General features: G+C 41.9%; 1 protein-coding gene across 1 annotated transcript in view; it reads left to right on the top strand.

Annotated features, from left to right (window-relative positions):
• Positions 1-672: 672 nt before the first annotated feature.
• Afg1l (AFG1 like ATPase) overlaps positions 673-24,792 on the top strand; it is a 169,461-nt gene continuing 145,341 nt past the window's right edge. Inside the window, exons 1-3 of the mRNA XM_070010860.1 lie at positions 673-790; positions 14,499-14,722; positions 23,155-23,206. Coding sequence (XP_069866961.1) covers positions 673-790; positions 14,499-14,722; positions 23,155-23,206 — 394 coding nt within the window. The remainder of the gene's footprint in view (positions 791-14,498; positions 14,723-23,154; positions 23,207-24,792) is intronic.

Raw genomic sequence — 24,792 nt, 5'->3', positions numbered from 1 at the left:
ATCTTTTTATTTTCACTTTTGTCAGTCGTGGGGCTTGCACTCAGGACCTGGGCACTGACCCTGAGCTTCTTTTGCTCAAGGCCAGCACACTAACACTTGAGCCACAGTGCCACTTCTGGCTTTTTCTGTGTTTGTGGCACTGAGGAATGGAACCTAGGGCTTCGTGCATGCTAGGCAAGCACTCCGCCACTAAGCCACATTCCCAGCTCTTATGCTACCTTTTAGGTGGGGTGTAAGGAGGTAAAAAAATATTTCGATGAAACATGAGGGCCCAAGGCCCTCATAGGTGCGCTAGCTCCAAAGGTTAAAAAGTAGCTACTACAGGATCTAAAGTCTCCGCGCCCGTAGAACTGCTCCCGGGGTGGGGCTTAGCATCGTCCCACTCTCCTTCCTCCGACCACAGAGGCTCATCCTTGCCACGCCCCTTCGCCCCTGCCCCCCACGCACTCGCGTTGCATGCTGGGAATTGTAGTTCAGGGCGGGCCCATCCGGAAGGACGAAGTTGCCACAGAGTTCTGCCCGCCCCTCGGGTTGGAGGTCAAGTCTCTGAAGGTGCTCCCTCTCCACTGTCAGGCGGAGCCTTCTGCGAGTACGCCTGCACTTGTCTGTGCCACATTCCCTTTCTGGCTTCAAATAAAGTTTTCCTCTTCCTCCGCCGGTCCGGAGTTCAAGATGGCAGCCTCCTGGTCGCCCTTGGCTACCCTGCGCTGCCTAGCGCGGAGCGGGCTGAGAGGGAGAAGTGTCGGGTGCGGGGTCCGGGCCGCCGCCCCGGGGAGGCCCCTGTGGAAAGGTCAGTGACTGTGCCCGCAGTAGGCCGAACCCGTCCTGCATAGAATCCGGGAATCCCGGGGTTCCCTCACTCTCCGGTCTCCCCCACGTTCCACAGGTTGGCCGGGCTGAGGGTTCTAGGAGAGGAGTTAGCTGTATTCATTACCTGCCTTGAAGTCCCGAGACAGCTGCCCTCAGGGGTCTCACTCTGAGGGTCCGAGGTCGACCAGGAGTTGCACTTTTCCAATGGTCTGGGGAGCCCAGGTGTGGAGTGGGGGGTGGCCAGTGACCCCCTTTCCCCCGCCCCCCTCCCGTGCCTCCTTGTGGGTTCTGCGGGTGACGGGGCACGGGAGTCAGACTCCAGCAGGCTCCGCAGCCCTGGGGATTCTGGGAACGCAAGTACAGAAAAGTCCTCAGATTTGAGGGGTCAGGTCTTCTTGTTCAAGTAACTAGAAGCTTCAGTAGCGTGTATTTAATCTCCAGGCTTTCTTCATTCATTGATTCAGAAATATGAATGTTTATGAAATATGTTTATTCAAGTATTGTCTGAATGAATAGATGTGTATCTGGAGTAACCAAGAAGCCACCGGAATGCTTTTTTTTTTTTTTTTTTTTTGATAGATCCCTGCTTCAACCTCAGCTTCCCACGAGTGCTCATTTTACTGTTCTATTGATATATGCCCACATTTAGTGTCCGAGTAATGGAGGTTCAAAGACAAGAACCTTGTGTCTTTGTTTTCTCAGCGCTTAGCACAGTCATTGATACCTGATGGGCAGATAGGATTTTTGAATGCACGATTCATTGTTTCTTCTGGCAACATGCCTCTCTCTCCCTCTCCCTCCTTCTCTCCCTCTCCCTCCCTCTCCTCTTTCCCTCTTTCTCTCCCTCTCTCTCCCCCCTTTCTCTTCCTCTCCCCTCCCTCTCTCTCCCCCTCTTCCCCTCTTTCTGTCCCTCTCCCTCTTTCCCTTTCTCTCCCCCTTCCTCTCCCTCCCTCTCCCTTTCCCTCCAATCTTTTTTTCAAATCATGTTCTGTAATCCTATCTTCTCAGGAGGCTGAACTCTGAGGACCTCAGTTCAAAAACAGCCTAGACAGCTGGACACTGGTGGCTAATATCTGTAATCCTAGCTATTCAGGAGGCTGAGATCTGAGGATAGTAGTTCAAAGAGCCTGAGCAAGAAAACCCATGACACTCTTCCCTCCAATAAACTACTAGAAAACCTGGAAGTGGTGCTGTAGCTCAAGTGGTAGAGCACTAGCCTTGAACTGAAGAGCTGAGGAACAGTGCCCAGGCCTAGAGTTCAAGCCCCATAATTGACAAAAAAAAAAAAAAAAAAAAAAAAAGACTTAAGGAGTGTCATTACCATAACATGATATAACATGATTTACTGAATGCACTTTTTTTGCCGGTTGTGGGGCCTGAACTCTGGGCCTGGGCACTGTCCCTCAGCTCTTCAGCTCAAGGCAAGCACTCTACCACTTGAGCCACAGCGCCACTTGCGGCTTTTTCTACATATGTAGTGCTGAGGAATCGAACCCAGGACCTCATGCATGCAAGGCGAGCGCTCTACCACTGAGCCACCTTCTCAGCCCTTTACTGAATGCACTTTTTGTGTCAGACTCATGATATGCTAAGTGCTTCCAACACACATCTCATTTTTTTTTTTAAATGTTCTTACTGGGGCTTGATACTCTAGGCCTTGAGGTCTCTGTCCAAGGCTGGTGCTCTACCACTTGAGTCACACCTCCACTTCTAGCTTTTTGGTGGTCACTTGGCATTAAGAGTCTCATGGACTGCTGCCTGAGCTGGCTTTGAACCTCTGTCCTCAACATATCTCAGATTTCTGAATAGCTAGGATTATAGGCAGGAACCACAAGCACCTGATTCATTTATCTCTCATTATCCTAATTTTAGGGATTAGGAATAGGAAGTTGCAGAAGTTATGAGGTAGTGTCACAATTTGTTGGTTCAAGTGAAGGCTATACTTGGACTAACTTCTTTTTCTAAAGACCATGCAGATAATCTACACTCATACTGTCTTCTACTCAATATGTAGTCAGAGCTAGATATGAAGATTAGATGAAAACATAGAGTCAATTTAAGGGCAACTAAAAATGTTCCCTTTCCCTCATTAAACAAAATAATATATATTTTTTTCTCTTTGTTGGTCATGGGGCTTGAACTTTGGGCCTGAGCTCTGTCCCAGAGCTTCTTTTGCTCAAGGTTAGCACTCTACCACTTGAACCACAGTGCAAGTTCCAGATTTTAAGTGGTCAATTGGAGTTAAGAGTCTTATGGAGACTTTTCTGCCCTGGCTGGTTTTGAAGCTCGATCCTCAGATCTCAGCCTCTGTAGGATTACGGGCGTGAGCCACCATTGCCTGACAAAAGAAATTTTAAATTGAAAAATTGTTTAGCATTTACAGTTTTGTCTTCTGTCCCTTGATCTTTTTTTGGGTTACTCAGTGTTTACATTTCTATTTTGTCTTCATTTTTTTTCATCTTTTGAAGTCTTATTTTATATAGTGTAATGTGACTGAAGTATTGGCTTAAACAAAAGAAGGAAATAGGTAAAGGAAAGGAATGTAGAGAAAGAAGGACAAAATGTCTTGCTGAAAAAAAAAACAACAAAATGGTCTTGCTTACTCTTGCTTACTTTAGTGCCTGCCTAGCTCCAAGCCATTTAATAAATTGGAACTATGAAAACTATGGTCCCTAAAATGCTCTTCATCTAAATCATCTACTGGATAATGTAATTTTAAACTCCTTAGGAAGTATAACATTATGAATTACATTTTGGGACATGTGTATTTCCATTACATTATTCCACAATTGACAGTGAAATTTGGTATATATATATTATATATAAAGCATATATATATATATATTATTTCATTAGCTGTTTTAGGTCTAAATGTATCTTCATTTAGTGTAGCAATTATTCAGCCTCCAGATAGTTGAAAATAATTTAGTGGAAACCAGAGTAGACTGGATATTGCTTGAAGTAAGAGTAAAGGTGAATGAAACTGCTTAAAGGTGAATGAATTGCTTACAGTTTAAGGAAGGGAGATGGAATTATGACAACATCAAGTTCTTTCTATATTTTAGGCAGTTTGCAAAACAATTTCTTTGTCTCACAATTGAATTGATATATTTTTTTTTTTGAGATGAAGTCTTGCTATGTTGCCTAGACTGGTCCAACTCATGAACTCAAGCGACACTTCTGTCTCAGCCTTCCCATTAGCTGGAGTGGCACTCAGGCACTGAGTTCAAGCACCCTAAAATTATTCTTAGAAAAGTTGTTCTTAGTAATTCTTTGGGGTTGGGAATATGGTTTAGTGGTAGAGTGCTTGCCTAGCACACATGAAGCCCTGGGTTCGATTCCTCAGTAACACATAAATAGAAAAAGCCAGAAGTGCACTGTGGCTCTTGTGCTAGAGTACTAGCCTTGAGCAAAAAAAGAAGCTGAGGGACAGTTCCTAGGCCCTGAGTTCAAGTCCTAGGACTGACAAAAAAAAAAGTAAGTTTAGCAACATTTTTGTTGTTGTTGTTATTGAAGGGATTCAATTTTGAGCTTGTTAAAATTTAATAGATGGCTCCAGGTAAATAACCTAGTTGTATGACACAGGAGGACTTAAAGGTAAAGATGGAATAGGAGACCCTGAGAACCAGGAGAATGGAATAATGACCCTGAGAATAGGGTCATTATAGGAGGAAAGCAGCTGGGAAGGTGGCTCAGTGGTAGAGTGCTTGCCTAGCATGGAGAAAGCCCCGGAAGTGGTGCTGTGGCTCAAGTGGTAGAGTGCTAGTCTTGAGCAAAGGAAGCTCAGGGACAGTGCCCAGGCCCTAAGTTCAAGCCCCAGGACTGGGGTAAAAAAGAAACACCAAAAACTAGCATTTGGGGACTGAGAAGGTGGCTCAGTGGTAGAGTGCTTTCCTTGTATTCATGAGGCCCTGGTTCGATTCCTCAGCACCTTATAAACAGAAAAAGCTAGAAGTGGTGCTGTGACTCGAGTAGTAGAGGCTAGCCTTTAGATGAAGAGCTGAGGGACGGCACCCAGGCCCACAGTTCAGGCCCCACAACTGACCAAAAAAAAAAAAAAAGGAAAGCAGAAAAAGCTGAGGATGAGCCTTTGAGAAAAAGTCACATTATTGGAAGACAGCAAAGAGAACAGAACTAGAAATATCAAGGAAGCAAATGTTTCTAGGTTTTCTAAAACGTAAAAGTTATCATGTCTAAAACTGCATTTTATTTAAACTAGCCAACTTGGGAATTTATTTTGTAGCTCAAGAGACTTTGAAGATCAGCTCTTCTTCTTCCTCCTCTGGTACTAGGGCTTAAACTCAGGGCCACCCAAGGTTGGTGTTCAAAGCTGCTGCTGTGCTCAAAACTGGTGCTTTACTGTTTGAGCCACACCTCTACTTCTAGCTTTTTGTTGGTTAGTTGGAGATAAGATTCTGATGGATTCTCCTGCTTGGGCTGGCTTTGAACCTCAACCCTCAGATCTCAGCCTTGTGAATAGCTAGGATTACAGGCATGAGCCACCAGCACCTAGCTCAACATTAGTCATTTCTTTGTGCTGGGAACTTTCCAACTCCTTTAGTTCTTCATAAAATATAGGGTAGTTTATTGGAGAGAAGAGTGTCAAGGACTTTCTTGGGCTGGCTTTGAACCAGGATCCTTAGACTTCAGCCTTGTGAGTAGCTGGGATTACATGTGTGAACCACTGGGGTCCAGTGCTATATGCTTTGTTTTGGTGGTACTGGGATTTGAACTCAGGACCTCACACTTGCTAGGCTTGGAGCTATGTCTCCAGCCCTGTTCTTTTGCTTTTGCTGTTTTGGAATTATAGTCTCTTAGACTTTTCTGCTTGGTCTGGTCTTGTACTACCTACCATCCTCTAGATTTTAGCCTTCTGAGTAATTAGAATTATAGTAATTATAATTATAGAATTATAGGCACCATTGGTACATGGCTTTTTTTGTTGTTGTTTGGTTCTTGAAACAGGGTCTTGCTATGCAGTCTTGGCTGTCCTTGAATTTGTAGTGCCCCCTGCCTTGTCCTATTGAGTGCTAAAATTAGGTAATGTGTCACTGTACCTAGCCTTGTAATTTTAAACATAAGTTTAAAGGATAGATCCTATTTTAATATTCTCATTTACATGCAGATTAGCAGTTTAAAACTAATACAACATATCAGTTACTTTATAACTCAGTTATTTTCTTTATCTTTTGAAAGAAAATAGTTTCCTTTAATCTCATTATTAAATAGTATATGAGCTGGATGAAGACTTTACTCAGTATGCTAGGCCATGCCTATAATTACTTCAGAATAGCTTTATTCAAATTTTGAGGCAGCATTTTACTGATTTGTTATCATGAAATTTAAAGTACTTTTTTTTTTTAAACTTGTATGCACTGGCATATTTAAGATTGCTGGCTTCTAAAGGAAAAGAATGATAACCAGGAAGCATTTAGTTTTAATTTTCATAATTTTTCTATTTAAATCAAAAGCACCCTTTTAAGGCCCCTAAATCAGCCTTTTATAAATAAGGTAAATCATCTTGTGATGCATTCTTTGATGATGGCTTATGTTGTTTTTCTAAAGAAAAGCATTTAATTAAGATTTGATTTTCTCCTATTCTTTACTTTGTTTATTCATCACTGAATCAAACATAGGTCGTCAGTGTCACTGTTAAGTCGACTTTTTGGGTTGTTGATGACCACTGTAGTTCTCCAAAAGACAGCTGAATATTTATCTTTTGGGTGTAAGTAGAAGATAACAAAGCATAAATAGGCTGTCTCTGGCCTCAGCATAAGTTTCTGTCCCTATAGAACATTTCTGGTCAGTGGCTACTGTTTACAGTTTGGTAAAATCCACACAAATGTACAAATAACTCATGAATAATTTGCTCAAAGTATTTGAATGGATGTTTAATAAATATGCATTAAAAGCTAATTACAGTAATGAAGTTTACAGCTGAAATTTTAATCCAGCCCTTTAGAAATATTAAATGTGCTTTTCCTGATTGTGCATTTTTCTTACAGCAGTTGGGTAAACATTTTAAACTAGAAATATAAATTCCTCATATAGTTTTGATTTCATTTAACTAAGTATGTGTTCTTCTTGACAACAGCCTTTTCTTTGTGGAGAAGTGAAGCCTCTTCCTTCCATAACTGTTATTTTGAAGAATTTTGATTAGTCTGCCTTAGGACTTTTTTTTGTCGGGTCGTGGGGTTTGAACTCTGGGCCTGGGTGCTGTCCCTAAGCTCTTCAGCTCAAGGCAAGAGCTCTACCACTTGAGCCACAGAGCCACTTCTGGTTTTCTGGTGGTAAACTGGAGATTAGAGTCTCAAAGACTTTCCTTCCTGGGCTGGCTTTGAACTGCGATCCTCAGATCTCAGCCTCCTGAGTATTTACCCACACCGATAATTAACTCGCAGGCCTAATTCTACTAAGCGTGTCCCACACCCAGGGAGCTCACATGGTCACTTAGTCCGGAGGTCGAGGGGAGTCCGCCCAGGGCAGGTCGGGGCTGCTCGGGATGGCTGGAGGGAGAAGCGGCTGCAGAGGAGGGCCACCCCGTTCCGGGAGGCCGTCTCACTCAGTCTCTGCTGCCCTGGGTTTTTATATGTTTTAGGCTGTGCTTCTTCGCTCTGGCCCTGTCTGGTTATGCTGTCGGCTGGTTGCCCTGGTGACTCTGGCTGTGTCTGGTTATCGCTGCGGATCTGCGGGCTCTGCGGGCTCCCTGGGTGTGGGACACCCTTAGTAGAATGAGGCATAAGAGTTAGTTATTGGTGTGGATGAATACTGGTATTTTCGAGGTGTTTGAATAAATTGAGTGGAACTCATTAGTCTAAACGTGATGCTATCTGCGTGCTCGGCACACCTGAGTAGCTAGGATTACAGACGTGAGCCTCCGGCGCTGGCTTAGCACAGAGCTTTTAAAACTGTTTATTCAGTTAAGGATTGAACTCAGTGCTTTGGGCTTCCTACTAGTCCACCATTTGAACCATACACACAATTGCTCCTCCCCTCTTCTTCCTACTCCTGTTTCTTTGTGTTACTGAGGTTTTTTGAACTGGGGACCTCATGTTTATGTTCTCTGAACTTGTTTGTTTAGCTGGCGTTCTATCACTTGAACCACATCTCCAACTGTGCTTATTTTTCTGATTATTTTAGAGACCCAGACTAGCAGATTTCTGTCCAGGGTTGGCTTCAAACTTGAATCCTAGATGTTAGCCACCTGAAATAGGATTACGTGTATGATCCATTGATGCCCAGCTTTAATAATTTTTTGATTGATTCTTCCAAGGAAAATTAAGTTTTTTTTCTTTCCTGTGGCTAGGATTTGAACGCTAGGCCTTATGCTTGCTAGACAAGCCCTCTATCATTCTGAGCCATTTCCCAGCCCTTTTTTGCTTTTACTTTTTTTTATGTAGGGTCTCACATTTTTGTCTTGGACAGGTTCTCTTCCATGTTGTTGGGATCAACATGTCTGCACCACCTCAATATCTAATTTCTTTTTTTTTTTTTTTTTTTTTTGGGTCCGGTCCTGGGGCCTGAACTCTGGGCCTGGGCGCTGTCACTCAGCTCTTCAGCTCAAGGCTAGCACTCTACCACTTGAGCCACAGCACCACTTCCGGCTTTTTTCTTTTTGGTTATGTGGTGCCGAGGAATCGAACTCAGGGCCTCAGGCATGCAAGGAAAGCGCTCTACCACTGAGCCACCTTCCCAGGCCCAACTAATTATTTCTTTTCTTTTTTTCTTTCTTTTTTTTTTTCTTTTTTTGTGAGTTGTGGGGCTTAGACTCTGGGCCTGGGCACTGTCCCTCAGCTCTTCAGCTCAAGGCTAGCGCTCTACTGCTTGAGCCACAGTGCCACTTCCGGTTTTCTAGTGGTTTTATTGGAGAAGAGGCTCACGGACTTTCCTGCCCAGGCTGGCTTTGAACTGTTATCCTCAGATCTCAGCCTCCTCAGTGGCTAGGATTACAGGCATGAGCCACTGGTGCCCGGTTTCTAATTTATTTCTTGAGATAGGGTTTCTAATTTCTTTTGCCTCAAACTGTCTGGTCTCTCTCTACCTCCTGAGAAGCTGGAATTATAGACATGGGCTATTGAGCATGGCTAAGATAATCAAGCTTTTTTTTTTTGGTCGGTCCTGGCTTGAACTCTGGGCCTGGGCTATTGCCATAATTCTTTAAAGTTATCTATATGGAAGATAAAGGCTTTTACACTTGTACTGTAGCTTTGAACTTAAATTTTTTTTTGTTAAAAATGATTAGCATGTATTACTTGTACAAGGGGAATTTAGTGTGATTTCTCCAGATAAGCATACTATGTATTTTGATCAGATTCACCCCTCTAATACTCTTTCTTATCCCTTGTTCTCCCCAAGCTGCTGCTGGGCGAGGAAGAGGCAGAGTGTGATAGTGGAGTGCAGAAGGGCTGAGCTGGGCAGGGAGACTGGGAGGCCAGGAGCAGCAGAGTGTTTGTTGCTCTGGGAGGCCTGGGTACTTCAGATAAGAGGGCTTCAGAGAGGGCCTTTTGATTTTCTGTTGCCTGGCTATGTATGACAAAGGCGAGCACAGCCTTTATTTGTGGATAGCATTCTGGTTTTAATGAGGATGATGTTTGGGTTACTTGCCTTCAAATCTTGGCCATTCACTTCAGTTTCCTAACCTTTTAGGTACTTTAGTTTCCTCATGTAAGAAACAATGTCTCAGTGGATTTTTTTGTTTTTTTGGTGTCAGTCAAGGGGCTTGAACTCTGGGCCTGGGCACTGCCCCTCAGTTCTTCAGCTCAAGGTGAGTCCTCTACCACTTGAGCCACAGCACCACTTCTGATTTTCTGGTGGGTATTTGGAGATCAAAGTTTCATGGACTTTCCTGCGAGGGTTGGTTTTGAACCATGATCTTCAGATCTCAGCCTCCTGAGTAGGTAGGATTACAGGTATGAGCACCAGTGCCCGGCTACTCTGCCATATTTCTTCTCTTTTCTTTTCTTTTTTTTTTTTGGGTCCGGTCGTGGGGCCTGAACTCTGGGCCTGGGCGCTGTCCCTCAGCTCTTCAGCTCAAGGCTAGCGCTTTACCACTTGAGTTACAGCGCCACTTCCGGCTTTTGAATTTTTGCTTATGTGGTACTGAGGAATTGAACCCAGGGCCTCATGCATACAAGGCAAGCACTCTACCACTTAGCCACCTTCCCAGCCCTTACTCTGCCATATTTCTATCTCAGAATTTTCAAATGAAATCCCAGTTTTGAGAAGAAAACCTTAAGTTGTTAAAATGAATTTAGCTTTTTTGGTTTACATAAATGTTTCCTAATCTGTTGTTGATGGGGTCTATTATAGCACTAGCTGGCCTTGAATTTGGTGTCCTGCTTTTAGTCTCTTGAGTAGCTAGGATTACAGACTTGAGCCACTGGCACCTGGCTCTGCTTCCACTTTTAAAACAAAGCTGTATAATAATGGAAATATCATTTACATATTATATAATTCCCATTCTGCTTCCACTTTTTTTTTCTTCCAGTACTAGGGGTTGAGCTCAGGGTTTCACACTCTTTTTTTTTTTTTTTAACTTAAGGCTAGTGTTCTACCACTTGAGCCATACCTATAGTTCCTGCTTTTAGCTGGCTAATTATAGCTAGTCCAGACTGGGTTCAAATTGTGACCCTCAGATCTCAGCCTCCTGAGTAGGTAGGATTATAGGCATAGCCACTGATGCAAAACTTTGCTTTTACTTCATTTATTCTATTTATTATTTTTATGCCAGTACTGGGACTTGAATTCAGAGCCTTATTGTCTGGCTTGACTTTTAATCTCTCAAGGCTTGTGCTCTACTACTTAAGTCACAGCTCCAATTCCAGCTTTTTGCTGGTTATTGGAGATAAGAGTCTCTCAGATTTGTCTGCCTGAGCTAGCTTTGAATTGTGATCTTCACATTTCAGCCTCCTGAGTAACTAGGATTATAAGCATAAGCCATTGGTACCTGGCTCCCATTCCTTTTAATTTTATTTCAAGACAGGATTTTAGTTGTTTAGCTGGCTTTGAATTTGGGGTCCTCTTGCTTTAACCTCCCAAGTAGTACATATCTGGTGCACAGATATGTACCACATGCTAGCCCTGACTTAATCTTGTAGCAAGTAGGCTATGGAGTATAGTAGGGTCATCCTAAAACTTGGTTTTGGAGAAAGCAATGAAATAAGGTACAAAATTGAGGTGTCAGAAAAAATAGCACAGACTTTTTGGGCTTCTACAGTCTTCCATTTATGTTTGTAGATTAGTGTGTGGTACTTCAAAATGGCATTTTCCCACTGTCCATTTGTAGTACAATAAGACAAATTAATACAAATCAAAATAATATGGCAGCAGCATCACATAATTTGTGTACACTGATGTAGTAACAGATTTAATTTAGTGCGGCTTTTGAGAAGTCTTTTGTATTTCAATTTATACAGCTGCTATCCAAGGGCTAAGCTGGCCAATCTCTCAGCTCAGCCTTGAGTATCTTGCCGACTGCTTCTCTTTTTATGATTGCAGGCTAGCTCAATGAATGATCCATTTTCAATGTACCTTGGTTTTCTTTTCTGAAAAATGAGAAGAAAGTACATACTACTAACTAAAGATGTTAGGCTAGTGAAAATAAAAGCAGATGTGAAGGACTTTAAGTTCCCCCAAAACAGATCCAAAAAGAAACAACATACTTTGTCCCTAGTCCTGATATTTTCTATGAATAACTCCTTAAAATGGAAACAGATCCACAAAGAAACAACATACTTTGTCCCTAGTCCTGATATTTCCTATGAATAACTCCTTAAAATGAGGCAGCTTGCAATTGTAAACAGGGCAATGAAGACTGAGAAGTAGCTGCTGTATTTGGCCTCCTTGGCATAAGCTATCTCAGCAGAAGTCTGATCACAGTGGGTTGAGAAATGAGCAGAATGTGAGGGTGAGACCACAGAAAGTAGAGGTCACTGGGGTAATTTGGCTGTGAAAGGAAGGAGGAAGGCCATATGTTTTATGACTATTGGATCAAGGCTTTGTTATTATTATTGGTGTTTTCCAAAAAGATGGGAAATGGTTGAGTGATAGGAAAAAAATAATAGAATGCCAGGTTTGTGGCTCATCCTAGTAATTCCAGTATCTAGGTGGCAGACGCAAGAGGACTATGAGTTCAAGACTAGCCTGAGCTATGGAGAGGGCCCTCACCAACAATACCAAACCAAACCAAACCAAACAAAAACCTGGAGCTGGGCACCAGTGGCTCCTGCCTGTAACCCTAGCTACTCAGAGGGCTGAGATCTGAGGATCACAGTTTGAAGCCAGCAAGATCAGGAAAGACCATGAAACTCATATCTCCAAATAACTACCAGAAAACTGGAAGTGGCTCTATGGCTCAAAGTGGTAGAGTACTAGCCTTGAGTGAAAAAGCTCAGGGACAGTGCCCAGCCCTGAGTTCAAGCACCATTACTGACAAAAACAAAACAGAACAAAAGAGCTAGTAGAGGTGGTTAATGAGGGCAATGAGATCTCTGAAAATGTAGGAAGGGTATTAAAAAATATTTAAGGGCTGGGCTCAGTGGCTTACAACTGTAATACCAACTACTTGAGAGGCAGAGGGCAGGAGAATAGAGGTTTGAACAAACCCAGGCAGATAGTGACATTGTATTTTCAAAGAACAAGCTAGTTGGGGTGGTTCATGACAGTGATCCCAGCTATGTAGAAATAGAAGGATCATAGTCTGTAGCAAGCCCAGACAAAAAAAAGGCCCTATCTAAATATAACTAAGGCAAAAAGGGCTAGAGGTGTAGTCTAAGTGGTAGAGCACCTGCTTAGTAAGTACAAGGCAAGGTCCTGACTTTAAACATCAGTACCATATTTAAAAACTCAAAAAAAGAAAAAAAAAAAAAGAAAAAACGTCTAGGTAGCTACTCCTGAGCTGATTTGGCTAGTCAGCATTGTTAGACAACTAGTTTCTATATATATCACTACTCTTGGTAAGTCTGTACATATTGTTGCTCTGATTGCCTCTAGCAATCTCAACCATTGTATTTTTTTCCCCCAGTCCTGGGGCTTGAATCAGATCTGGTCCTGGTCACTGTCCCTGAGCCTGTTTGTGCTCAAGGCTAGTGTTCTATCACTTGAGCCACAATGCTACTTCTGGCTTTTCCTGAGTAGTTTATTGAAGGTGAGTCTAATGGACTTTCCTGACCATGCTGGCTGGGAACCGCAATCTTCAGATCGAAGCCTCCTAAGTAGCTAGGATTACAGGCATGAGCCATGTGTGCCCAGCTTATTGCACTTCTGTTACTAAGATTTTAGAGCCAAAGCACTAACTTCAGGTTCACAATGGGCTAGGCTTTGCTACCTGTTCCAAAATGCCAGTCATAGGGACAGGTATGGTAAAGGGCAAAGAAAGGAATTTTATCATATTTATTTATTTATTTTCATTTTTTAATTTATGTGGTACTGAGGAATTGAACCCAGGGCCTCATGCATGCTAGGTAAGTACTCTACTGTTAAGCTACATTCCCATCCCCTGAGAAGTTTAACCGATGTGACCATGTTCGAAAGAAGGTTCAGTGACCTCAAATCCTTTTTGAAGGGACTAACAAGAACTTTGAAATTTTTCTAGAAAAGGAGAGGTCTAGGGTATGCACATTTGACAGAGCAGATGATCTTGGTTAGGCCAGTGGCCTGCCTCATCATGATCTCAGTTCTGCTCCTACAAGGGGTTGGGGGGGGGGGTTGATTATTGCTATCACCTGAGGGTGGAAATATGGTTCCCATGAGGTAATAGTGGTGTCATAGGTAACTGCTGTCATTTGAAGAGACTGTGAGCTTATCATGAGACGATCTGCCCTGGGAGGCTTGCTAGTGCTGCTTTTTTTTTTTTTTGTCATAAAAATATTTGTCAGTCCTATCCTTCCTGGACTCTAGGAGAAAAAAACAAAAAGTAGTTAGAGAGGGACAAAAATGGAGGCAGCTAGAACAGTGACTAGTTTCCTTCATTTTCATTTAGAGATAGTGGGCAGTAAAAGTGAGGTGGGAGGATGTATCCCCCATCTTTTTGCTTATATCTCATTGTTTGGATCTGATCACATGTCCATACTTGACTATAAGAGAAGAGAGGAAATGTAATATATGAACAGCCTTAAACTTCTATTCAGGGCCGGGAAGTGGCTCAGTGCTTGCCTTGCATACATGAGGCCCTGGGTTCAATTCCTCAGCACCACATAAGCAAAAAGAAAAAAGCCAGAAGTGGCGCTGTGGCTCAAGTGGTAGAGCGCTAACCTTGAGCTGAAGAGCTGAGGGACAGCGCCCAGGCCCAGAGTTCAGGCCCCACGACTGACCAAAAAAAAAAAAAAAAAAAAGAATGTGCTAAGTTACTGTTATTAATTGTTGCTTCTGGAAAACAAAGAGGGCACCAACTGATGGCACATCCCAGCGCTGGAGGGAGAAGCTGAGGCAGGAGGATCTAGAATTCCAGGATATTGTGGGCTACATAGTTAGAGCCTGTCTCAAAAAAAAAAAAAAAAAAAAAAAAGGAGGAAACAAAGAAGGAAGGAAGGAGAAGAAGGAAAGGGTGGATAAGGGCATTGCTTAGTGGTAGAGCATGTATTTAGCATGCAGGAAACCTTAGGTTAAATCTCTAGCACCAAGTGTTTGGGGCACTAGCACTATTAAATATATTCAACAAAGTCTAAAATGTCATGTGTTTTTGTTTATAGCCTATAGAGTTCAGACATTGGAGAGCACCACCTCAACTGCTGCTTCTGAGGCCCACTTGAAAGCTTTGGCTATTTGCCAAGGACCCCTGGACCATTATGACTTTCTGATCAAAGCTTGTGAGCTAAAAGATGATGAACATCAAAGAAGAGTCATCCAGTGTTTGCAAAAGTTATATGAAGATCTTAAAGGGTACAGTGTAGAGGCAGAAGGCTTTTTGTCAAAGGTAAGGTTTATGTGACAAATGGAAAAGTTAAAAGTGTAGGCATTTCATTAGAAGAAATCATGTTGAGTGAGGTAAGCCAAGAGCAAAGAGATAAATGGCACATGGTCTCCCTGATAAGTGTATGTTAAATCCAAAACATAAGGTGATACGACAAAGTAAGCAAGACTCAAGAAACAAAGGACCTCCACTCATCTGGTTGAATCATTACTAAATGACCCCATGCTGCTGATCACATATATAGTATATATATGCACATTGGAGGGAAACTAGGAGGAAGACACAGAACTAGAGGGAAACAGGGGAAAACATACAACAGTGGAACCCATCAGCTGCACTGGACTTTGATCAAAACGAATCAAGCAACTCAATGGCAGGGATGGGAGGGAGGGAATGAGTGGGAAAGAAGGAACAGCTGACACTATGCAAAAGGAAAGGAATGTACATATCACCCAATGTAGAAAAAATAACTATATAGTCAAAATCCATAGAATTCATAAACTTTATAGACCACGATGGACAATTTGCCCCATGAAGATTAGAATGTGTTTGTGACTTTAACTAAGCATCACTATCCCACAATACTGTGAAATTTGTGAAGTTATATAATCACTTAATCACAATAAAAAATTTGCAAAAAAAGTCTAAAAAATTTTTAAAAGTGTAGGCATTTTATAAAAAGGATTCAGGGCAATGGGGCATGATCATGAAACAGCTGGAAAGTTTCCTATCAGTTTCTTTAAAGGAGTGTTGTCAGCTTTCCATGTTCCATAGTTTGCTTTCTTCTTCATGGATTCATGCAGTTTTTTTTTTTTTTTTTGGTCTTTCTTTTTTTTTGTCAGTCATGAGGCTTGAACTCTGGGCCTAGGTGCTGTCCCTAAGCTCGTCAGCTCAAGGCGAATGCTATACCATTTTAGCCACAGCGCCACTTCTGGCTTCTTCTTGTTTATACGGTGCTGAGGAATCGAACCCAGGGCCTCATGCATGCAAGGCAAGCACTCTACCACTGAGTCACCTTCCCAGCCCCTCAAGCAGTTTTATAGGTTATTAAAAGATGAAATGCAGGCTGGGAATATGGTTTAGTGGTAGAGTGCTTGCCTAGCATGCATGGAGCCCTGGGTTTGATTCCTCTGTAACACATAAACAGAAAAAACTGGAAATGGCGCTGTGACTCAAGTGGTAGAGTGCTAGACTTGAGCAAATGAGGCACAGGGACAGCACCCAGGCCCTGAGTTCAAGCCCCAGAACTGGCAAAATAAAAATAGCAACAACAAAAAATCCCAAGTCCAGTCTCAACAAAATTTTGACACAATCCAACCTCTCCCTTTCTTCTACCTCAGCTCTTAGTCTGGGAAGAGTTGTGGAGAAAGGGATATGGTTTTTCCTTTTTAGTGATTTGTGTGTGTGTGTGTGTGTGTGTGTGTGTGTGTGTGTGTGTGTGTGTGTGTATGTGTGTGTGTGTGTGTGTGTGTATGTGTGTGTGTGTGTGTGTGTGTGTGTGTGTGTGTGTGTGTGTGTGTGTGTGTGTGTGTGTGTGTGTGTGTAGAGTTAGAATTCAGGGCATTGTGCTTGCTAGGCTAATGGTCTTCTACTTGAGCCACTTTTTTTTTTTTTTTTAATGCCGGTCCTGAGGCTTGAACTAGCCACTGTCCCTGAGCTTTTGTACTCAAGGACAATTAGGACTACCACATGAGCCCCAGCTCTACTTCCAGGTTTTTTGGTAGTAAATTAGAGATAAGAGTCTCACAGGCTTTCTTTTTTGGGGTGGCTTCAAACTGCAATTCTCAAATCTCAGCCTCTTGAGCAGCTAGGATAGAGATGTGAGCCACCAGTACCTGGCTTAAGTTAAGTGTTTTTAAGTTTTAAATTGCTCTTTTTGTCTTTCTCCTTTCTTGTCTTGCTTTCCTAAGCATGAGAGATAGGAAAGAGTAGGGCAACACATCAGGGTGTTAGGTACCCAGTCAACTTCTGGAGTCTGTTTGTTGAGGCTGTTAGCTCTTTATTTGGGCCACACTTTAGTCTATTCCAGACTCATGGTGACCTTCATGGTGTTCTATTTGACTACATTCTCAAGACTCTGGGACCCTCTTGCTCTTACAGTTAGCCTTCTTGGTGCAAGTTCTTTTACAATGGTCCTGGCTGAATCACCTTTCATGATGTCCACTTAGGACACAGGAAGCATAATATTTTGTTTCACTAGCCCCTACTTTGTGGGCAGCTTCAGTCAACTTCTTATCCTTGGAGTTCTGTAAGGAAGAAGTAGGCACCAAATATCTTTGTCCTGTAAACCCCTTATATTCCTGAGGATGCATGTCAAGTTCTTCCAAGAACTCTTCCACACTCTGCTCTGCTAGCTGCCTGTGGATCTTCCTCACTTAAGCGAGCATCTGGCTTGGAATGGTATATATTCATCTCAACTTACTCTCAACCTTAATCTCCTTGGGAACCCTTCCTGCAATTGGCATGGTAAAGCCACAACTTTCTGCCTTGATCACTTGTTTTTCATTTCATTTTGGTTTTAGACCTTTTTTATTTTCATATTTTTCCTCTTAACTGTTTTTTAGGTGGGGTGGTATCATGCTGTGTAGCCTAGATTAACCTCAAACTCAAGATCATCTTACCTCAGACTCAGGAGTGCTGGGATTCTAGGCATGAGACATTATACCTGGTTTGCCTATGTTTTTCTTTTAAAATAATCCCTGCATGGTCTGAGGTCAAGTAGTAGATTGCCTGCCTAACAAGTACAAAGCTCTAAGTTAAAATCCCAGCACTGGACTGGGAATGTGGTTTAGTGGTAGAGTGCTTGCTTAGCATGCATGATGCCCTGGGTTTGATTCCTTTGTACCACATAAACAAAAAAATTAATAAAAATTAAAAAAACCAGTACTATGAAATACCACTTCCTACATGGATATAAATCATGCATGGCATTAGGGTATGTGTTGAGGGGAAAGGATTACTTCCTCTCATCTCCACTGAGCTTTTGCTGAAATTCTGCTACTACAGGAAAACTCTCATTCCTTATCCAGTTAGTGGAGCCAATATCATCAGTGGCATCAACTTTAAATTATGAGAGATGATAGTAGTAATAAGAGTTATAATCTGGGGCTGGGAAGGTGGCTCAATGGTAGAGCGCTTTCCTTGCATGCACCAGGCCCTGGGTTCGATTCCTCAGCATCACATAAGCAGAAAAAGCTGGAAGTGGCGCTGTGACTCAAGTAATAGAGCGCTAGCTTTGAGCTGAAGAGCTGAGTGATAGTGCCCAGGCCCCATGACCAGGAAAAAAAAAAGAGTTATAATCTGATTCAACCTAAGAAACCAATTCTTCCTTAATTGACTGGTCACTACTCTTTCTTTTCCTCCAACCCAACTTTCTTTTTTCTTCTTTCTTTCTTTTTCTTTTTTTGTTGTGGTAAGCTCTTTAGAAAAAGATGTTGCTGGGCACCCTGGCCCACACCTATAATCTTAGCTACTTAGGAGGATGAGATTTTAGGATTACAGCTCAGGCAGGGCCAGCCCAGGCAAAAAAGTCCATGAGACTCTTAGCTGCAGTAAACTACCAGAGTGGAGCTGTGGTTCAAGTGGTAAAGCACTAGTTTTTCAGTAATAGAAATTTTATTTGTAGAGTCTTTAATTTTTTTTTTTTTTTTGTCAGTCGTGGGGCTTGCACTCTGGGCCTGGGTGCTGTCCCTCAGCTCTTCAGCTCAAGGCGAGCACTCTACCGCTTGAGCCACAGCGCCACTTTCTAGTGGTTTATTGGAGATAAGAGTCTCACGGATGTTCCTGCCCGGGCTGGCTTTGAACCGAGATCCTCAGATCTCAGCCTCCTGAGTAGCTAGGATTACAGGCGTGAGCCACCAGTGCCCAGCAGTCTTTAATTCTTGTAAATAATATTGACTGATTTTTTTTTTTGTAAACTCAGGAGCCTCATACTTGTAGGCAAACACTCTACCACTTAAACCATATTCCCTGTCCTTTTGCTTTTAGTTTCTTTTTCAGATAGGGTCTTACTCTTTTGCTTGAGCTGGCCTTGGACTGTGATCCTCCTATTTTAACATCCTTAGTAGCTAGGATTTAAGACATTTACTACCTGGCTTGACTTCCTTCCTTCCTTCCTCTCATTTTCCTTTTCTCTCTCCCTCTTTCTCTACTTCTCTCCCCTCTTTTGGTACTGAGGGTAGAACTTAGGGATTTGTGCTCATTAGGCAGGCTCTTTTTGAGCCATGCCCAAAGCCCCCCTTTTGTTTTTCCAAGTAATGTTTATTGTTATTATTAAGGTGTTGTTCAGAGGGACTACCATTTCCTAAGTCAGGTAATGAGTACATTTCTTTCTTTCTTTCTTTTTTTTTTTTTTTGGGTCCGGTCATGGGGCCTGAACTCTGGGCCTGGATGCTGTCCCTCAGCTCTTCAGCTCAAGGCTAGCACTCTACCACTTGAGCCACAGTGCCATTTCCGGCTTTTTTTTTTCTGCTTATGTGGTGCTGAGGAATTGAATCCAGGGCCTCATGCAAGGCAAGAGCTCTACCACTGAGCCACCTTCCCAGCCCCAGAGTACATTTCTTTTATTGGACAATGTCACCCCTTCCTTTCCTTTCCTCCAGTTTTCCCCTCTTATTCCTGCCCAAGTTACATAGGTTATTTCCTCATAGTGTATGCTTACTAGCATAATTGCTTTTGTTTATCCTTCTTTTCTCCCTTTCCATGCACCACTACCCCAAAGAAAAATAATTGAAAGCGAAAACAAATATCACCACTACCACCACCAATAACAAAAAAACCCATGTTTCCATTTCTTGGAGATCATTTTGAGAAATAGTATTTTAATGTTTCAAAAATTACACCTTTGTGTTCCTTCCCCTAAGGGTATCCAAAGCCCTTTTTGCCTTTTTTTTTTTTTTTTTTTTTTTGGTACTAGTCCTTCGGCTTGAACTCAAGGCCTGGTGCTATACATAAGCTTTTTTGCTCAAGGCTAGCACTCTACCACTTGAGCTCGAGCTCCAGCTCTAGCTCCACTTCCAGGATTTTCAGTACTTTAGTGGAGGTAAGAGTCTCCCAGGCTTTCCTGCCTAGGTTAGCTTTGAACCATGATCCTCAGATCTCAGCATCCTGAGTGGCTAGGATTATAAGTGTGAGCTATTAACTCCCAGCCCTTTTTTGCCTTTGTCAAGTTTTGAATTAAATGTCTACCTGGACTGTGATACTTGTATTACGCCTCCTATGTCACTAGAATGACAGGCACCTACTACCACATCCATGATTGATTGAGATGGGATCTCAAATTTATTCCTGGGTATTTTGAACTGCCATCTTGTTAATCTCCACCCTACTGAGAAGCTAGGACTACAGGTATGAGCCATTATTGTCTTGCTTGATTTGTTGTTGTTGTTGTTGGCTGGAGGCTTGAACTCTAGGCCTGGGCGTTGTCCTTGAGGTCTTCAGCTCAAGGCTAGCACTCTACCACTTGAACCACAACACCACTTCTAGTTTTCTGGTGGATAATAAGAGATAAGAGTCTTATGGATTTTCCTGCCTGGGCTGGCTTTGAACCATGATCCTCAGATCTCAGCCTCTTGAGTAGCTAGGATTACAAGTGTGAGCCCCTTGTGCCCAGCTTGTTTTAAGTGCCAATATTTAAACTTTTCATTCTTTTTTTTCTCATTGTAATCCTATAGAAACTTTCTATAAGCTGAAGCTATCATATTAAAATAAAATATACTTCCACAGATTTATAAATCAGTAAGGAAGAATTGGTGGCTTAATATTACACTGCCTTTACCTATGTAACAATGCTTTTTCTAATGAATATTTGAAGAAGTTATAAGCAGAAGACTAGGCCATACATGTAGCAAACTATGAAGAATGAACACTTATGGACACTTTACTTTTGTTATGAAATAAAACTTACAACCAGGGTAACTCTGACACACTTAATGTATGCATAATTGTTATTGTGCTGTGAGGTAATTAGGCATAAATGGTAAGTAGTTCATGTAAATCACTATAATTAAAATTACTTTTACACAGCCGAATCAAGCATTTCTAGAGTCAGGGAGGGAGGGAATTAAATAGCATATGGAGCAACTCTGAAAATCTGTTTCCATTAATCAGGGGTATGTAGGCAGCCTTGTTTTTTTATCTCTTGGGAGAAGACTTCATGACATATTTGTTAGAAAGTTGAGATTGGGAGTTGAAATACAGTCATGTATCACATAAAGATTTTTTGATCAATGAGGGACTACATGTACAACAGTGGTCCCATGTAATTGCAAGAGAGCTGAAAAGTTCCTGTCACATAGTGATGCAGCACAGTGTATCATTACTCATTCTAAATAGAGTCTTCATGAAGTCACTCTAGACAAAGAGATTTAAGTTGGATGGTGGTGGCTCATGCCTGTAGATGTAGCTACTCAGGCTGAGATTTGGACAATTGCGATTTTAACCAACCTGAAAAAAAGACATACACTCTTTTGCAAATCAGCAGCATTAAAATATTTTTATTTCATGGCAGTTTATGGATGCTAACATATAGTTCAGTTTGGTTTTTTTTTTTTTTAGTTTTTAAAAATCTTCATAGAAACCTGAAGTGATCTACGTTTATCAAAAAGTGGTGAATGATATAATGCGAGTTTATAAAAGATGTAATTATACTCAGCATTCCAGCTGGAATCATTGTCTCTGATTCTGTCATTTGGGAAGATAATAATGCAGTGGTGGGGGGAGTGGAGAGAAACAGGAAAAGTAGTATTCCTGCATTTTCAACAAATTGAAAACAATACTTTTGTCTTAACAGCAACACCCTTATTATCTAATTGTCCTAATGAAAATTAGGCTGAAATAGCAGGTGGATGGACATCCAGAAAGGCAGAGAATATACATTTTAATTTACAACTTTGATGAGAACTACCTTGTATCATTTTGTTGTTGCTGTTGTTCTGAGACAAGGTCTCATTCTGTAGTCCAGGGTGGCCTCAGATTTGTGGTTCTCTTGTGTCTGCCTCCCATTGTTGGTATTATGTACAGCTGCTTACCACCATGTCCAGCCTAGCAAGTGTGAGGCTTTGAGTTCACTCCCCAATATTACCAGAGAGAGGGGCGGGGGAAGAGGGAGCGAGGGAGCGAGGTGGGGGAAACAGGTATGGTTCTAGAGCTGCCCTCACCTCTATCTCCCTGGCCTCTGGTTTCCCCAGGGAGCCTCTGTGTTTGCTAGGGCCTGTGTTTTCTTCTTCTTATGTGGGAGGTTTTCTGAGAGCCTGTATTCATGAAAAAACAATTTTCCATCTTCACACTGGAGTATTTTGAGTGAATTAGATTGGAAATCATTTTGTCTTAACCTTCATTCATGTTTATGTCATTTGTAACCCGTTTCCCAAGTCTGAGCTCACTATCACCCCAGAAGTTTACAGGATAGTCTTAAAATCCCCTGTGTTTAAAACATTCAGTATTGTATTGTGCTAGACATGAGGTCTCCCTAATCCTAGATATTCTTTCAGTTCTAGGAAAATTTTTACATTATTTTGTGGGAAGCATCTTCTTTTCCTCTCTCCCCCCTCCATTTCTTCAGTTTCTTTTTGTCAGATGTTAGAGCTACCTGAGTTAGTCTTATTTCATCATCATCATCATTATTATTATTTTGTCAGTTGTGGGACTTGAAGTCTAGGCCTGGGTGCTGTCCCTCAGATCTTCAGCTCAAGGCAAGCACTCTGCCACTTGAACCACAGTACTACTTTCAGTTTTCTGGTGGTTAATTGGAGATAAGAGTCTTACAGACTTTCCTGCTGGGGCTGGCTTTGAACTGCAATCCTCAGATCTCAGCCTCTTGAGTAGCTAGGATTACAGGCGTGAGCCACCAGTGCCCAGCTTCCTTATTTCTTATCATGCTTTCTTTTTCTTTTTGAAAGTACTGGAGTTTGAACTTGGTCCTTGTGCTTGCTAGCCAGGCACTGTATCACGTGAGCTACATCCTCTGGCCCTTGTTTGCTTTAGTTATTTTTCAGGTATGATCTCATGCTTTTGTCTGGGACCAGATTTGGACTAGGATCCTCCTAACTCCTGGGATTACAGGCATGTACTACCATGCTTAGCTGCCTCGGATCTATTTATTTATTTATTTTTGTCTTCTCTAAGTGCCCCATATAAGTAGAATTATACAGTATTTTTTTGGTGTGACTTATTTCAGCTAACAAAATGTTTCCCAGGTTTCTCCACATTGTTAGCTTTCTCAGGATTTCTGTCTTTTAAAACTGCAAAATAATCTAAGTTCATAGATTTATATGAAGCTTTCTTATGTATTGTATATAATAATTATATATAATAATATAGTAATTATATATAATGGTAATAATATAATAATTATATATAACCTATATATATCACAGTATGTGATTCTGCTTAATTATTTCCATGGAAGGGATTTATAATTTGTTTTTAATTTGCAGCTTTTTTCAAGGAGCAAACCTCCCAGGGGCCTGTATGTTTATGGTGATGTTGGTAAGTGTTAAAATAAATTTGAGTGAGCCAATCAGAAAAGTTTCCAGTTTTCACTCAGGAATGACTTTCATTTCTATCCCTTAATCCACCACCAGGAGGGAACAGGGTCAGGTAGGGTGAGAAGAGGCAGTTAGCTTTCATTTTGACTTCTTGTAGGATGTGGCAGTAAAGTAAGGCAGAATTAGATACTATATAGGGTGCAAACATTATGTAACATATAAAGTAAGTTAAGTTTTGGAAGGGAAGTAGATAAAACAGGGTATTATCACTCAATGTTATTGGATTCAGCTGCTGCTGCTTTTTTTTTTTTTTCCACTCTTGGGGCTTGAACTCTGGGCCTGGACACTGTCCCTGAGCTTCTTTTGCTCAAAGCTAGTACTCTACCACTTGAGCCACAGACCAGTTCTCGCCTTTTCCTGTTTATGTGGTACTGAGGAATTGAACCCAGGGCTTCACGTGTGCTAGACAAGCACTCTACCACTAAGCCACATTCCCAGCTCTCCTCAGCTCTTTTTTTTTTTTTTTAAAGCTGTTTTTCATTTTAACCTTTATTTTCTATTAATATTTCTACTGATAGTCTAAACCTTTAATAACCTAGTTATGATTATGATTATTTTTTGGGCTGGTACTGGGGCTTGAACTCAGAGTTTGGGCACTATTCCCTAGCTTTTTTGCTCAAGGCTGTTACGCTGCCACTTGAGCTACAGCTCCACTTCTGACTTTTTGGTGGTTACTTGGAGATAAGAGTCTTTGGGAGGGCTGGGAATGTGGCTTAGTGGTAGAGTGCTTGCTTAGCATGCACAGAGCCCTGGGTTCTATTCCTCAGTACCACATAGAAAAGTCAGAAGTGGCGCTGTGGCTCAAGTGGTAGAGTGCTAGCCTTGAGCAAAAGATGCTCAGGGACAACACCCAGGCCCTGAGTTCAAGCTCAATGACTGGCAAAAAAAATAAGGGACTTAGCTGGGCACTGGTGGCTCATGCCTGTAATCCTAGTTACTCAGGAAGCTGAGATCCAAGGATTACAGTTCAAAACCAGCCTGGTCAGGAAAGGCCATAAGACTTATCTCCAATAAACCATTCAGAAAACTGGAAGTGGTACTGTGGCTCAAGTGGTAGAGCGCTAGCCTTGAGATGAAGAGCTGAGGGACAGTGCCCAGGCCCAGAGTTCAAGCCCCATGACTGACCAAAAAAAAAAAGTCTCTGGTAATTTTCTCTGTGGACTATCTTTGAACCATAATCCTCAGATCTCAAGCCTGCTGAGTAGCTAAGATTATTGGTATGAGCCCTCTGTGCCTGACTTATTATTTTTTAAGACAATGTCATGCTATGTTGCCCAGATGGTCTCAATTTCTTGAGTTTAGGTCACCTTCCTGTCTCAGACTCCCAAGTGCTGTGACTATTGATCTTTACCACCATGCTTAATGATTGTTTATAAGGTAGTAGTCCTAATACTGTATGAGTACCAACATTTTCCTTGTCTCCTATTTTTTTTTTATTTTTTTTATTTTTATTTTTTGGGTCTGGTAGTGGGCCTGAACTCTGGGCCTGGGCACTGTCCCTCAGCTCTTCAGCTCAAGGCTAGTGCT

The sequence above is a fragment of the Dipodomys merriami genome, unplaced genomic scaffold (assembly GCF_024711535.1).
Source record: "Dipodomys merriami isolate MVZ:Mamm:240054 unplaced genomic scaffold, mDipMer1.0.p SCAF_8, whole genome shotgun sequence".
Classification (NCBI taxonomy): Eukaryota; Metazoa; Chordata; class Mammalia; order Rodentia; family Heteromyidae; genus Dipodomys; species Dipodomys merriami.
This window is presented reverse-complemented; position numbering and strand designations above follow the sequence as displayed.